The 12970-nt window shown below is 33.9% G+C and overlaps 1 protein-coding gene across 3 annotated transcripts in view; it reads right to left on the reverse strand.

Annotated features, from left to right (window-relative positions):
- GSK3B (glycogen synthase kinase 3 beta) overlaps nucleotides 1-12970 on the reverse strand; it is a 214735-nt gene that overhangs the window by 23360 nt on the left and 178405 nt on the right. For 2 of the 3 annotated variants that reach the window (XM_004772791.3, XM_013046044.2), the window contains exons 9-10: nucleotides 12434-12472; nucleotides 9583-9769 (exon numbers count right to left, since the gene is read on the reverse strand). In XM_004772791.3, the coding sequence (XP_004772848.1) occupies nucleotides 9583-9769; nucleotides 12434-12472 (226 nt within the window). The remainder of the gene's footprint in view (nucleotides 1-9582; nucleotides 9770-12433; nucleotides 12473-12970) is intronic. The other variant, XM_004772792.3, reaches the window with a different exon arrangement.

A 12970-nucleotide genomic window follows, 5' to 3' on the forward strand; every position in this document is an offset into this window, starting at 1 on the left:
ATAATTACAAGGCTCACTATTGTTTCTTGGTGATACTAACGATGTTTAATGTGAGAACTACAATAATTATCTACACAAATCCAAGACTACTTTGCCTTGGAACTGCCCAAGAGGGAGCATCACAATTTATACCAGTCACCCAAAAATGTCTGAATGCATTTGTAAAAGACATTTATAGAAGTGATGTATTTTTAAAGTTATCTAGCAAAATGCTAGTATATTAAAAGTTCTGGTGATTAAAAAGAATAGGCCTTAATAACCTAAAAACCTTACATTATTGTAAGAATATAAAAATCAATCCATTCTTGGTGAAGTATAATAAATGTAGCATTACTATGAATTATTTTATCTAGCTAATAACCTTTTGAGGCATCTAAAAATGAGATTGCTAATATTTTCAATCCTGGGAAATTGAGTTTGTGTTTTCTGTATTCATTTATACTATGATTTTATATATCTCACCCTATTGTGGTGTTTATTTCCCTCCCTCCCTTCCTTCCTTCATCTTTCTGAAGTCAATTCATTTTTATAATCAGCATTTGGGAGCTGAAAGTGTCCTTGAATATTCTTTATTCCACTTTTTTTTTTTTTTTTTTTAAAGGGAGGAAACTCAGAGATATTACCTGGACCAAGATCTACAACTAGTTAAAAACTGAGAACTAGACTTTAGGTCTGACTTACCTCCTTTCATATGCAATACTGCATATCTTTATTACCCAGGCTATACATCATATACTACCAGTGGTCTGGTCTTCCTGGAAGTCTATCCGTCCAGAGCACACACAGAACTTTAAGATACTAGTTTATGACTGTTTGTTCCTACATCATTCCACATTCTTCCCAATAGTAAGGTCAAAGAAACAGAGTGGACAAAATAGTCTCAGAGAAAAATGACAATTAATTCTCATAAATAATTAATAGTTTAGAGCCTAAAATCTTGAATACAGTCAACATTTTTGTCATTAGTTCTTTAGCTACCTGAACTGACTTACCTGCCTCCTTTTAGTGTACTCAAGAATTTCCTTACATTCTCCCTGTCATTTTATGACCTAGAATAGTACAAGTTGCTTACCTAGAAAATTTATTCTTCTAGACTACTTATGAAATATTAAAGAATAATTTTGATATCAACTCCACTGATAAGTAAGAACAACTCCACTTCTTATTTACCAAAATAATCCACTTGTTTAAAACAAATTTCCTCAAGTCCATTGTTCTATAAAGGCCTTTTATAGTCATTTTCACTCAAAAGAACACACAAAAGGAAATAGGGATAGCCACATAAAAAGTTTACAGTTCAGCCTTTTTAAAAAAAAAAAGCAGAGGGGCACTGCAAATTAGAACAGTTTATGAGTTTCACTATGTGACTTGATTCATATCCTACATATAAATCAAGAGTTTTTATTTTATGTAAATTTATCCTTGCTATTATAAATTATAATAAGTCTAAACCAAAAAACCCCAACTCAGGGTTTACAAGAACTTGAGAGTAATATCAGAAGAATCATAACCTCAGGTCACTGAAATACTGTAGCTAATTAATTAATTAATTTTAAAGGATTTATTTGTTTTAGGGAGAGAGAGAGAGAAAGAACATGAGGAGGAGGAGGAGGAGAAGGAGAAGAAGAAGGAGGAGAAGAAGAAGAAGAAGAAGGAGGGAGACAGAGAGAGCGAGAGAAAATCTCAAGCAGACTCCACAATGAGTATGGAGTCTGATGTAGAGCTTGATCTCATGATCCTGAGATCATGACCTGGGCCAAAATCAAGAGTCAGATGCTTAACCCACTGCGCCTCTCAGGCACCCCCCCACTGTGGCCATTTTAGTTGTAGCTGAGGATGAGGCAGGCTGAAAGAAAATACTCAGGACGTAGAAAGGCAGATAAGAAGGTGGCTGACCATATTTATGTGTATCACTATTCTATAACAGGAAAATTGGTTTAAAATTCATTGCTACAAAGATCATGGAACCTCCTAATGATGATAAATAATGATTTATAAGAACTTAAAAAGTTTTTAATTCCATACAATAAATTTTGTAAATAAGTAATCTACTGCTTTCAAATGAAGGAAGTATAACCCTTTGATGAACTGGGATTCTAGACCACTTGCTTTAATTGTTCACCCCCAACTTATTTTCAATTCCATTTTCATCACTTCCTACTCTGTAACATACACTTACACTCTTTTAAAAATCTGATTCTTTTCTTACCTTTTCTTTTTTTTAAAGATTTTATTTATTTATTTGAGAGAGAGACAGCACAAGTTGGAGGGGCAGAGGGAGAGGGAAGAGAGAGAATCTCAAGCAGGCTCTATGCTAAGCATGGAGCCTAACTTGGGGCTGGATCCCAGGACCCTGAGATCATGACCTGAGCTGAAATGAAGAGTCAGATGTGGAACCGACTGTACCACCCAGGCACCCCTTTTTTCCCTATTTTTTTGTTTTCTCTATTTTGGTCCTTTTTTCAATTTGCTTTGTGGAAGCTCTTTACTATTTCATCTGCTTTCCTCATGTGCAGATACTCTTACCCTTTACCCCAAGACATCCAATTTGCCCGAATTTGCATGGTGCTCTCTGGCAGCCCCACATATCCTATGTTAACTTTCATTAGAGAGTTAAATAGGCCCAGCCAATAAGCCACCACTCCTCTATATCTCCCCACAAAGCTACCAATCTCTCAGATAACCCAGCTGAGTAGTAAAACAGTAAACTCTTTAAACTAAATCATACTAATGTTTTGATAATCTTTACTCACCTTTGCTCAATTGCCAACTTGTCCTGCCCTTGGGGGACAATGTTTGCTAAAGTAACTTTACTTGGTAAAATTTCATACAAGTTAGGTAGAGAACTGGTATTGGGAGTGTGTAGTGGGATTAACTGGAAACTCACATTTAAACACAGAAAGCAATCTATTTCCCAATTTTTCCAGCCTTGGAATAGGCAAGGAATTGGTGAATAAAGAAAACAATGATCCCTATTGGAATTTCCTGATTCTACCTGCTTAAGGTCTGATTCAGTTCATGTCCCATCTTTGAGATCCAGTGACTGAAGAAAAAGAGGGTGTGCCAAAGGTATGTCTAGGTTTTCAATGTCTAGATGCAGACAGTATTAGTCAGGGGGTCCCAGAACACTGAAGCCCCAGTGGCAGAAAAATGAGACATCTGATAATCTGACTTATGGATCCAGAAGGTCAAAATGATCTCCAAGGTTTCTGTTCATTCTCTTTTCCTCCTCTAGCTGATCATAGAAATACTTGTTTTAATTATATGAGTATAATACTAATTATTATTTATAGCTAATTACTCATGGCACAGTAATAAACATCAAAGTGCAGTTAGCATTGTTAAGCTTTTTTCAATTGAAGCTTTACTTCAATACAACCCTATGTTTTACTCAAGTGTTTAATCTTCATGGTCCTAGTCAAAGGGTAGGTTTACCTTGCTAATTAAAACAACACCAGGGGTGCCTGGATGGCTCAGTCAGGCATCTGCCTTTGGTTCAGGGCATGATCCCAGAGACCTGGGGTCAAGCCCCCTGTCTGGCTCCCTGCTCAGCGGGGAGCCTACTTCTCCCTCTCCTCCGGGCTTGTGCTCTCTCGTTATCTCTGTCTCTCTCTTTAAAACAAAAAACAAAAACAAACAAAAAAAGCCAACACTAACAGCAACTAGAAGGAACACTAGAAATGTCTAATAAATATTTGTTGCATGAATCAATTTGTCTCTCTCTTTAAAACAAAAAACAAAAACAAACAAACAAAAAAGCCAACACTAACAGCAACTAGAAGGAACACTAGAAATGTCTAATAAATATTTATTGCATGAATCAATACTATGTTTACTTAAAAGTGGCCTATGTCACTCAAACATTCATTAAGTACCTACTACATGCAGACAGTGAATTATCTTTATTTCTTTTGGGGGGAATTAGTATAGACCATGAAAATTTGTGAGGATGGGGGAGTGTTTACAGCAGAACTTCAATAACACCCTCCCACCCCTAGAGTTTCCTATTTCTGGACTCTCTCTAGCTATACAACCAATTGGGTGACTGATTCTCCTTTTTTCAAGCTCTTGTATTACCCCATTTTATTCTGATCATTCATTAAATGCTATTAAATAATATGTGCTTTGAAATCGCATCTGCACAACAGTTACAAATTTGCCTTGGTAAATTAGATAATCATTTGGAAGCACTGATCCAAAATCATAATATAGAAGATCAAATATAACAACATCAAATATCACTTCTTTCCGGGACAGCTGTGTCCATACACAGAAATACCATTCAAGTGTAATACTGATGTAGAAGGAAAGGGAGAAAGTACTACAGGAGATTATAGCTCAGTTTCAGAATGGCTGCGAGGACAGGGCATTTCAATACTTAAAAAAGAAGGGTCATATTTCAAAATGATGGTACTTTCAATTTAATACATTTAGTTTTATGGAAAATAATTTCAAGGACATATTTACAGAGTTCATTTGGATAAACACAAAGACTCATGTACATCCTTTTAACTAATATGCAGAGTCACAGAAACACTTGGAACTATACAGATTGCATACTACATCTACACACACCACTACCAAATATATACACATTCTTTAAATCCTCAAAGATACATATGGAAATTCAGACATACAGAGAATCATAGTTATGTCTGATATTCTGGGAAATATAACAATTTGAAATGTCAAAATAAAATAATCTTCATACCTTTTAAAAATCTTATATATATCAGACATGTATGAATAAAGCTCAAACCAAATATTCTTCTTCAAATTGAGCCTTTACATTAAAGGTATGTGTCACAGCTGAAGTTAAAAACTTTAGAGACTTTTAAGGATGTTAAGATTAGCCGATTCTATTAGTTTGCAATATGAAAACTGCCCATTCATAAAACTCTTTGTAATATTTTTAAGACTATATTCTAAAATCTAAGCCAATTTATTTTCATGTCCCTTTGTCTTATGAGTATAATTTATTAGAAAATAGGAAAATAGCATTTACCAGGTCTTGATTCATTATATTGCAATAAGCTCAGAACCACAATGCACAATAAAATACCACTTCACATCCACTAGGATGCTTATTTTAAGAAGAAAAAGAAGAGGAAGAGGAAAAAAAATTATTGGCAAGGATATGAAGAAATTGGAACTCTTGTACCTTGCTGGTGAGAATGTAAAACATGCAAAACTACTGTGGAAAATAGATTGGCAGTCCTCAAAAAGTTAAACACAGAATTACCACATGACTCAGCAATACCCAAAAGAATTCAAATGAAGTATTCAAAAAAATATACTTGTACACAAATGGTCTTAGCAACACTATTCACAATAGCCGAAAGGAGAAACAAACCAAATATCCATCAACAGATGACAGATAAACAAAAATGTGGTGTATCCATCCATACACTATGGACTGAATGTTTGCATCTCCCTAAGATTCATATGCTTACACCCTATTCCCCAGTGTAATAGTATTTGGAAATGGGGCCTTTAAGAGGCAATTAAGATCATGAGGGTAGAACCCCCATGAATGGGATTAGTGGCTCTGTAAGAGAAACAAGAGAGGTAATCTCTTTCTACCATAAGCACACAGTAAGAAAGCACCGGTTTGCAAACCATGAAGTAGGCCCTCATCAGACATCAAATTTACTAGCACCTTAATCCTGAACTTGCCAGCCTTCAGAACTCTGAGAAATAAATATTTGTTGTTTAAGCCACATAATCTCTAGTGTTTTGCTATAGCAGCCTGTACTGGTCAAGACATAATACAGTGGAATATTATTCAGTCATGAAAAGGAACAAAATACTAATATACTACTATGACATGGATGAACCTTGAAAACATTATGCAAAGTGAAGAAGCCATATACAAAAGGTCACATAATATATTATTTCATTTATATAAAATATCCAGGATAGGTTAAGTCCAGAAGCAGGAAGCACATTGGTGGTTGCCAGGGATTGGAGGAGTTAAAGGGAACGGACTGCCTAAAGGGTATGGAGTTTTCTTTAGAAGCAATGAAAATGTTCTGGAACTTGATTGAGGTGGTAGTTGTACAAACTGTGAATATACTAAATAAACTGAACTGTTTACTTTAAAATGGCTCATCTTATGTCATACGAATTTTATCTGTTTTCAAAAGAGCTTAGAAATCCATAGAAAAACAAACTTCGTTGTTTTAAAATTTTATTTTCTTTAGTAATAATGAAAAATTATCAGCCAGTGACTAAAGAATCAAATGTAGTTATTTCAAAATTGGTACACACAAACAATGAAACAGAATCCTGGATTTTTAAATCTGATTAAATAAAATGCTTAAATAATATCTCAATTTTGATCAACACATACAGGTGCATTATAGAGTATGTACCTAGTATGTCTGTATATAAGAAAAATTATTCTTCAAAATGTATCCACAGTAAATATCTATTGTGTCTAGGGTTCTACCAAGTTGCTTATTTGACAAAAGGCTTCCTTGATCCATGTATTTTGAAAAAAAAGTACTTATCAGAGAAGATATTTAGTGTGAATAAAACCCCAACCAGTGTCGGTTTGGGAACTCTTAAGTTCACCTGACAGAACTTGTTTAAAAAAAAAAAAAAAAAAAAAAAGGAGAGACAAATTTAACATTAACTTAGTAGTTTCTGATGCCAAGATTCCACAGTTGCGAGTGCTGCATGTCACTATATACAGAGCATTTTAGAGACCACTTTAAAAAGCAACTGAGTAGATAGTTAAATGTACAGATAATAAACAGATATCTATAGTACAAAATCAAAATAAAAAACCTTGTGAAAATGGATACTTGTAGAATTTTCAGTGGTGGCCTCATATAGATTCAAAAACTGCTTCATATAAAAAAATTAATGATAGTTCAAAATGTAGCTCTACTGATAACAAAGATACAGATGTAAAAGACGCATATATAAAGTATTATATACTGGGTGGCTCAGTTTGTAAAAGCAGCTTTCTTTGGCTCAGGTCATGATCCCAGGGTCCTAGAATCAAGCCCTGCGTTGGGCTCCCTCTCCCTGCCTGCTGCTCTGCTTACTTGTTTTATCTCTGTTAAATAAATAAATAAATAAATAAAATTTTTTTTTTAAGTATTAATGAAACTGTTTTATGAAATTTGAGAAGTAAAAAAGTAAAGTTCCTGAATAAATTTAATTTTATACAGAATAAATTTAATTTTATACAAAGCAGAATTTTAAATACATTTAAGTTAACCAAAAGAAACCTTTTTGGGATATCCTTTTTTTTTTTTTTTAATTTATTTTTATTTATTTGACAGAGAGATCACGAGTAGGCAGAGAGGCAGGCAGAGAGAGAGGGAGAGGAGGAAGCAGGCTCCCTGCCGAGCAGAGAGCCCAACGGAGGACTCGATCCCAGGACTCTGAGATCATGACCTGAGCCGAAGGCAGAGGCTTAACCCACTGAGCCACCCAAGCACCCTATTTGGGATATTCTTAATGGGAGAGTAGAGTATCACTTTATATCCAAGGATTATCAGTATATGCATTAAAGAAGAGCAATACCATAAAATCTTATAGTGATTAATTTGGATGCTAAAAGTGATTATTTGGGGACTATGATTTTAATTTTCTCTGTACTTCTTTTGCATTTTCAACATTATCCTCAATGTGTATATACTACTCTTGATTAAAACAAAGCTGTAAACATTGAAAATAAAACTTACTTTCTTAATGACACAAAATCATAGAATCTTTGCTCTAGAAGAGTCTATCCTATAGGCAAAGTGTAATAATTCTATCTGTAACTTTGACATCATCCAGCTTTTTCCTGATATAAAATTTGGTATTTTAGAAAACAAACAAACCTGTTCCACTGTTAAACAAGTGAAAACTTCACTGATTCATCAATAATTTTATTTATTAAACTAAAGAAATTTATTTATTAAATTAATAAATAATTTTATTTATTAATAGATAAATAATATATATTTATTTATAGATAAATATATTTATCTGTATCTATATAGATAGATATGCCAGGGGCCAAGGTTTGTAGAATAAATTCAAATATGTACTGTTCTCTAATTTTCTGCTACTACTGTTTTCAATTTTATAATCAGGAGAAAGAATACAGGTCTACACCTTTCTTTAGAAGATAACCTATGAGGTATTTTAGACACCTGTCAAAAGTTCCTTAAGTCTTCATTTTTCCAGGATCTACTGTCTATTCTGTTCCTTTGTATATCCTACCTGCCATTCATTAACATCTTAAAATGGCATAGCCAGAACCTAAAACAACATCCCAAATGATTTCCGATCTGCCCTAAGTAGTCAGAATTAATCCCAGAATATCTGAAAATTTTTCTTTATGAATGCAGTTTAAGACCACATCAGCACTGCTATGAGTTACATGTTATTGACCACTCCAGAATATAGTTAATGGAATCATCCAAGTCTATTGTACTAGCAACTCACGTCTTCTAAATCTATTGCTTAAGCAATGCATTTTCCCACTTTGAATTTTAGAAAAGTTTAAATATGGGAGGAAAATTCATCTTAGAATAAAGGAAATATATCTATTTCTTGGTCACAGAAAGCTCTCCATCTCCTTTTTATATTTCTAGCTTGACTAAGCAGCCTAATCAATCAATTGACTATTTACTGCTTATTTTATCTATAGTAAATGGTACACTTTTAATGTTCCATTTATGTAGAAAATCTCTGCATCAAAGCAGTGCAGTTGATTAAATGAATCACTTAGGGTCTTAGAGAGGAAAGAAAAGTGAACACAAAAGTGATTAAGAAATAATGATTCTTCTGGTCTAGAAACCACAAGTACACAAACTCCATTTTTCCTCAACATTTCTCAGTAGCATCAATGGTGCCAAGCCCCAGAAGGCAAGGGAATTTCTCTATCTACATCCCTTATATAATTTCTAAGAGAGAGAGTTCTAGAATTCCAGTTTTCCTTCTGTTTGTAAGATATCTGACTTTATACAAATATAGCCACAAATTTATTTCCGGGTTTAAAAAAATCTGACATAAATTCTTGGGAAGCAAGAAATGCTAACATTCTAAGTTTCAAACACAAATTTGTAAGTTAAATTGTACATTAGTCTATATAATTTCTCATGTGTCAAGATTTATTATAATCTGCCAAAAATGAAAGAAGCTATGGTTATTGGAAAAATTTTATCTGCCCCTATGTTGTTCAAAACCATACAAGTAGTAGCCTAATAATTGGTTAAAAGAATGTTCACCTACCTGTATAAGTACTTAATATGCCCACTTTAGTCCTACACAGATTTCAACTAAAAGAATATCACCTAACACACATATGTAGCTTCCTCAGAAATGGTTAAAAATAGGGGCACCTGGATGGCTCAGTGGGCTAAGCCTCTGCCTTCGGCTCAGGTCATGATCTCAGGGTCCTGGGATGGAGCCCCGCATCAGGCTCTCTGCTCTGCAGGGAGCCTGCTTCCCCCTCTCTCTGCCTGCCTCTCTGCCTACTTGTGATCTGTCAAATAAATAAATAAAATCGTAAAAAAAAAAAAAAAAAGAAAAGAAAAGAAATGGTAAAAAACAGAACTAAGTATTTGGAATTACCTTGAGTGGTGAAGTTGAAGAGTGCAGGTGTGTCTCGCCCATTTGGTAGTTTGACATTTGGGTCCCTTAATTCGTCAAAAAATGAATGTGCACAAGCTTCCAGTGGTGTCAATCGGGCAGTTGGTGTATACTCCAGCAGACGGCTACACAGTGCAATTGCCTCTGGTGGAGTCCGGGGTCGGAAGACCTGCAGCACAAAAAAAGGGCAAAGAACAATTAATGCTTTATTGTAAGAATTGTAGCAAATTATCCTTTGAGTATGAGTTAATTCCCACCACACACAACATGGCTGCATTTGTGAAAGGAACCTTCTAGACTGAAAAGAATTAACGGCATATAATTCACCACACTGGGGTAAACAGCTAATTACAAACTATATGAGAAAAGTTCTGAGAAAAAACTAGGGGAAATTTTTAAAAAAATCTGCATTTGTTCATAAAGTAGTACAATTAAATATGTACACAAAATACAATATGATAGGCACAAGAAAAGGGATGGGTTCTGGAAGTAAGCACAACTAGAAGAATATTAAAATTTTCTAAAAGTTTTGACTACTGTGGTGGTTGCCTCTTGTGTGTGATTTTTGCAGAACAATTTTCAGTAATGGACAGCACTACTCAAATCTGGCCATCAATATTTTCTGAAAAAGGAAAACTATTTACAATAGGTCTAGAAATGCTAATGCTTTGGTATTATCTTTTCAATAAACAGCATCTATCTGATTTGAAGAAATTCTTGAATAACCAGAGTTAAAACTGTTTTCTCAAAGAATAGCTGTATGTATTACATACAGCTTACATGGCCAGATTACCCTCATTTGAATGAATATTCTCAGGTCTTAATTAGGGAGAAAGAAATGTACTTTTCATTAGTACAAATATTTCATTAGGAGCCATTATGTCAGAAAAAGTCAACTGAAAGCTGTGTTTAAGCAAGAAGCAAATAAATTAGTTTCTAAAAAAAAAAAAACCAGAAAGCTTTCTACACATCTATGTCTTAAAACTCCAAATCTATATATAAAACTATGAAAATAACTGTTTTAAATTATGGACAGCTGAAGAATAAAAGTAGAAAGGGGACAACAGAAATAAACTAAGTAGATGGACAGAAAGCCTCTGAAACTAAAGAAAAATGAAATATATATCCCTTGATATGGGAAAAGCAATCAAACAGAAGATGTGGTAGTGGTAGTAGACAGACATATAAATAGAGGCAGACGTATATAAAGGGAGGGAAATAGTGAGGGAAGGACATGTAGATTGTGAGGAGGATGAAGTAAGGTTTCCTAACGAGAATGGCTCACGTAACATCTGACTATCACTTAGGCTGAAGATAGCAGAACTAGTTACTACTATAGAGCTTACTTTTCAAGAGACAATATAAGAGTACTTTCTAAAGTGAAAACCTTATTTTTCTTTGTTTTTACACAAAGTTTATTACTATTATTTTCCATGGAAATTGAGAAATTGATCCTAGGATCCTAGGAATTTATTTCTGAACAGCAAAGAACTTATTTGACTATATTAGAAAACCCTCTGTACGATCAAAAATTGCTTTATCTTTATTCTTCTGAGTGATCTGACTCACCTCAGTCAAGAAAACCTTAAAGGTACTGTATTATTTGAAATGTTTAGATCTTCCACTGTTCTTGGTCATTTTTCCCTCTCTTGTTTCCTAGCCAGGTCCATATAATCAAATTCCGAATGTAAAAGAAAATAATCAGTGGGAAAACTCTGAAAATTTTTCACAAAAATATTAAGCATTACTGACATTATTTTATCCCAGAGAGCTGTTTGTATTTATTTCACAGCATGTGGATTTATTTTGCTAGCTAGTCTAAGGGAAAATGCTTTTGCACCAATATGGGACTGTATAAGTAGAATTAAAAGTACCACCAAAAGTAGAAATATCTCCTGAAAACATTCAAATGTAGGGTAGCTGAACAGTGAATGTATTTTAAGTGAAGAAATTTCATGTTACATTAATGAGGATTTTGCATTAAAGTTATTAATAAACTAGTATTGTAAACTCATCTCTAATTATTTAAAAAAATCATCCACATTCATTTGGTATCTTACGGCTACAAGCAACCATCCATGTTGGTACTAAGACACCTATTAGTCAATTTTGCCAGGGAATCCTAACTCATGGAATCAAAGAGTTAAAAACAATAAAGAAGACTTCATTCTAAGAGGCCACATTAAAATCAAGACTTAATCTGCCCTTTAAAAAGAATCCATTATTATTTTAAACCCTTTGAGAAATTTCTGATGAGCGAAGCCTTGGTTTAGTACTCTATGGATAAAGGTTAACTGGGAAATTATGGGGAGTCAAAGCCCAGTGTCTTCCAAAGTTCAGATTTGTGACCATAATATAGGGTGTAGAAGCATGCAACTTTAAAAAATTTCAGGCCAAACTAGAAAATAGCTCTTCTAAATTATCTTTGTGTTTAAAGAGAAGGAAACCAGTAAAAACTGAAATATGGCTTTTAATAATGAAGCTTCTAATGCCATTTTATTCCTTACTCATTTAAATTGTTTAACACTCAGAACCTTTAGTTCTATGCATCTTTGTTAATATTTATTCTTGAAAAAATAATTTTTAAACTCCACAGTTCCTCACTTCTAGATGTAAATAAATCACTCAGGAGACTGACAATCTAAATATACCATAAGTAAAACCTATCTCAGAGGGTGGATGGAAAGAAAAAAAAACACCACAGCTATCCTACATTGTTTTTACTTTTACATTTCTAGAATGAATAATGGTTTGCCCTTTCTAAAAAAAAGTTTTCCCCCTAGTTTTATAGACCTGCCCTGAAATTTTGGGGAAAAAAAAATTAAGTACATACCCGTACTCCTGAGGTGAAATGTCCTGTTCCTGACGAATCCTAAAGATGATAATGCAGTGAAATAATCCAAACAGGGGAAGTCAATCCAAAAGAGAATAGTCCAGCAAGGAAAAATATATCCAGTGTTATAAGAAATCCATGGTGTGGGGGGGGGACATAGAAAATGTTTATACAGTTATAAACTTTAAACATCAGTCTCCACAGTAGCAAGTCCAAGTTTTAAAAATTATTTCACCACAGTGTATGCAAAAAAATTTGATTGCGCAATGGTGAGGCACAATAAAGAAACATTTTAATTTTATTATGTTCCAATGCCAGTGCGTTTATTAAAAAAATACAAAACCAAAAAAAGTTAAAATCAAAATTAAATCTAGAAGTAAACTTCCCAAAGTAAAGTGTTTGGTCTTCTACGACCTGGATTCATCATCCATTGACATGGCTGGGAGGGGGCATATTAGCCTGCTTTTACAGACATCAGTTCCCAATGTGCTAATTTTTATCTATTAATGTATTCCAGTTAGACAGTATAAACATTTT

The sequence above is a fragment of the Mustela putorius genome, unplaced genomic scaffold (genome assembly GCF_011764305.1).
Source record: "Mustela putorius furo isolate JIRA1106 unplaced genomic scaffold, ASM1176430v1.1 tig00003834_pilon_pilon_pilon, whole genome shotgun sequence".
NCBI lineage: Eukaryota > Metazoa > Chordata > Mammalia > Carnivora > Mustelidae > Mustela > Mustela putorius.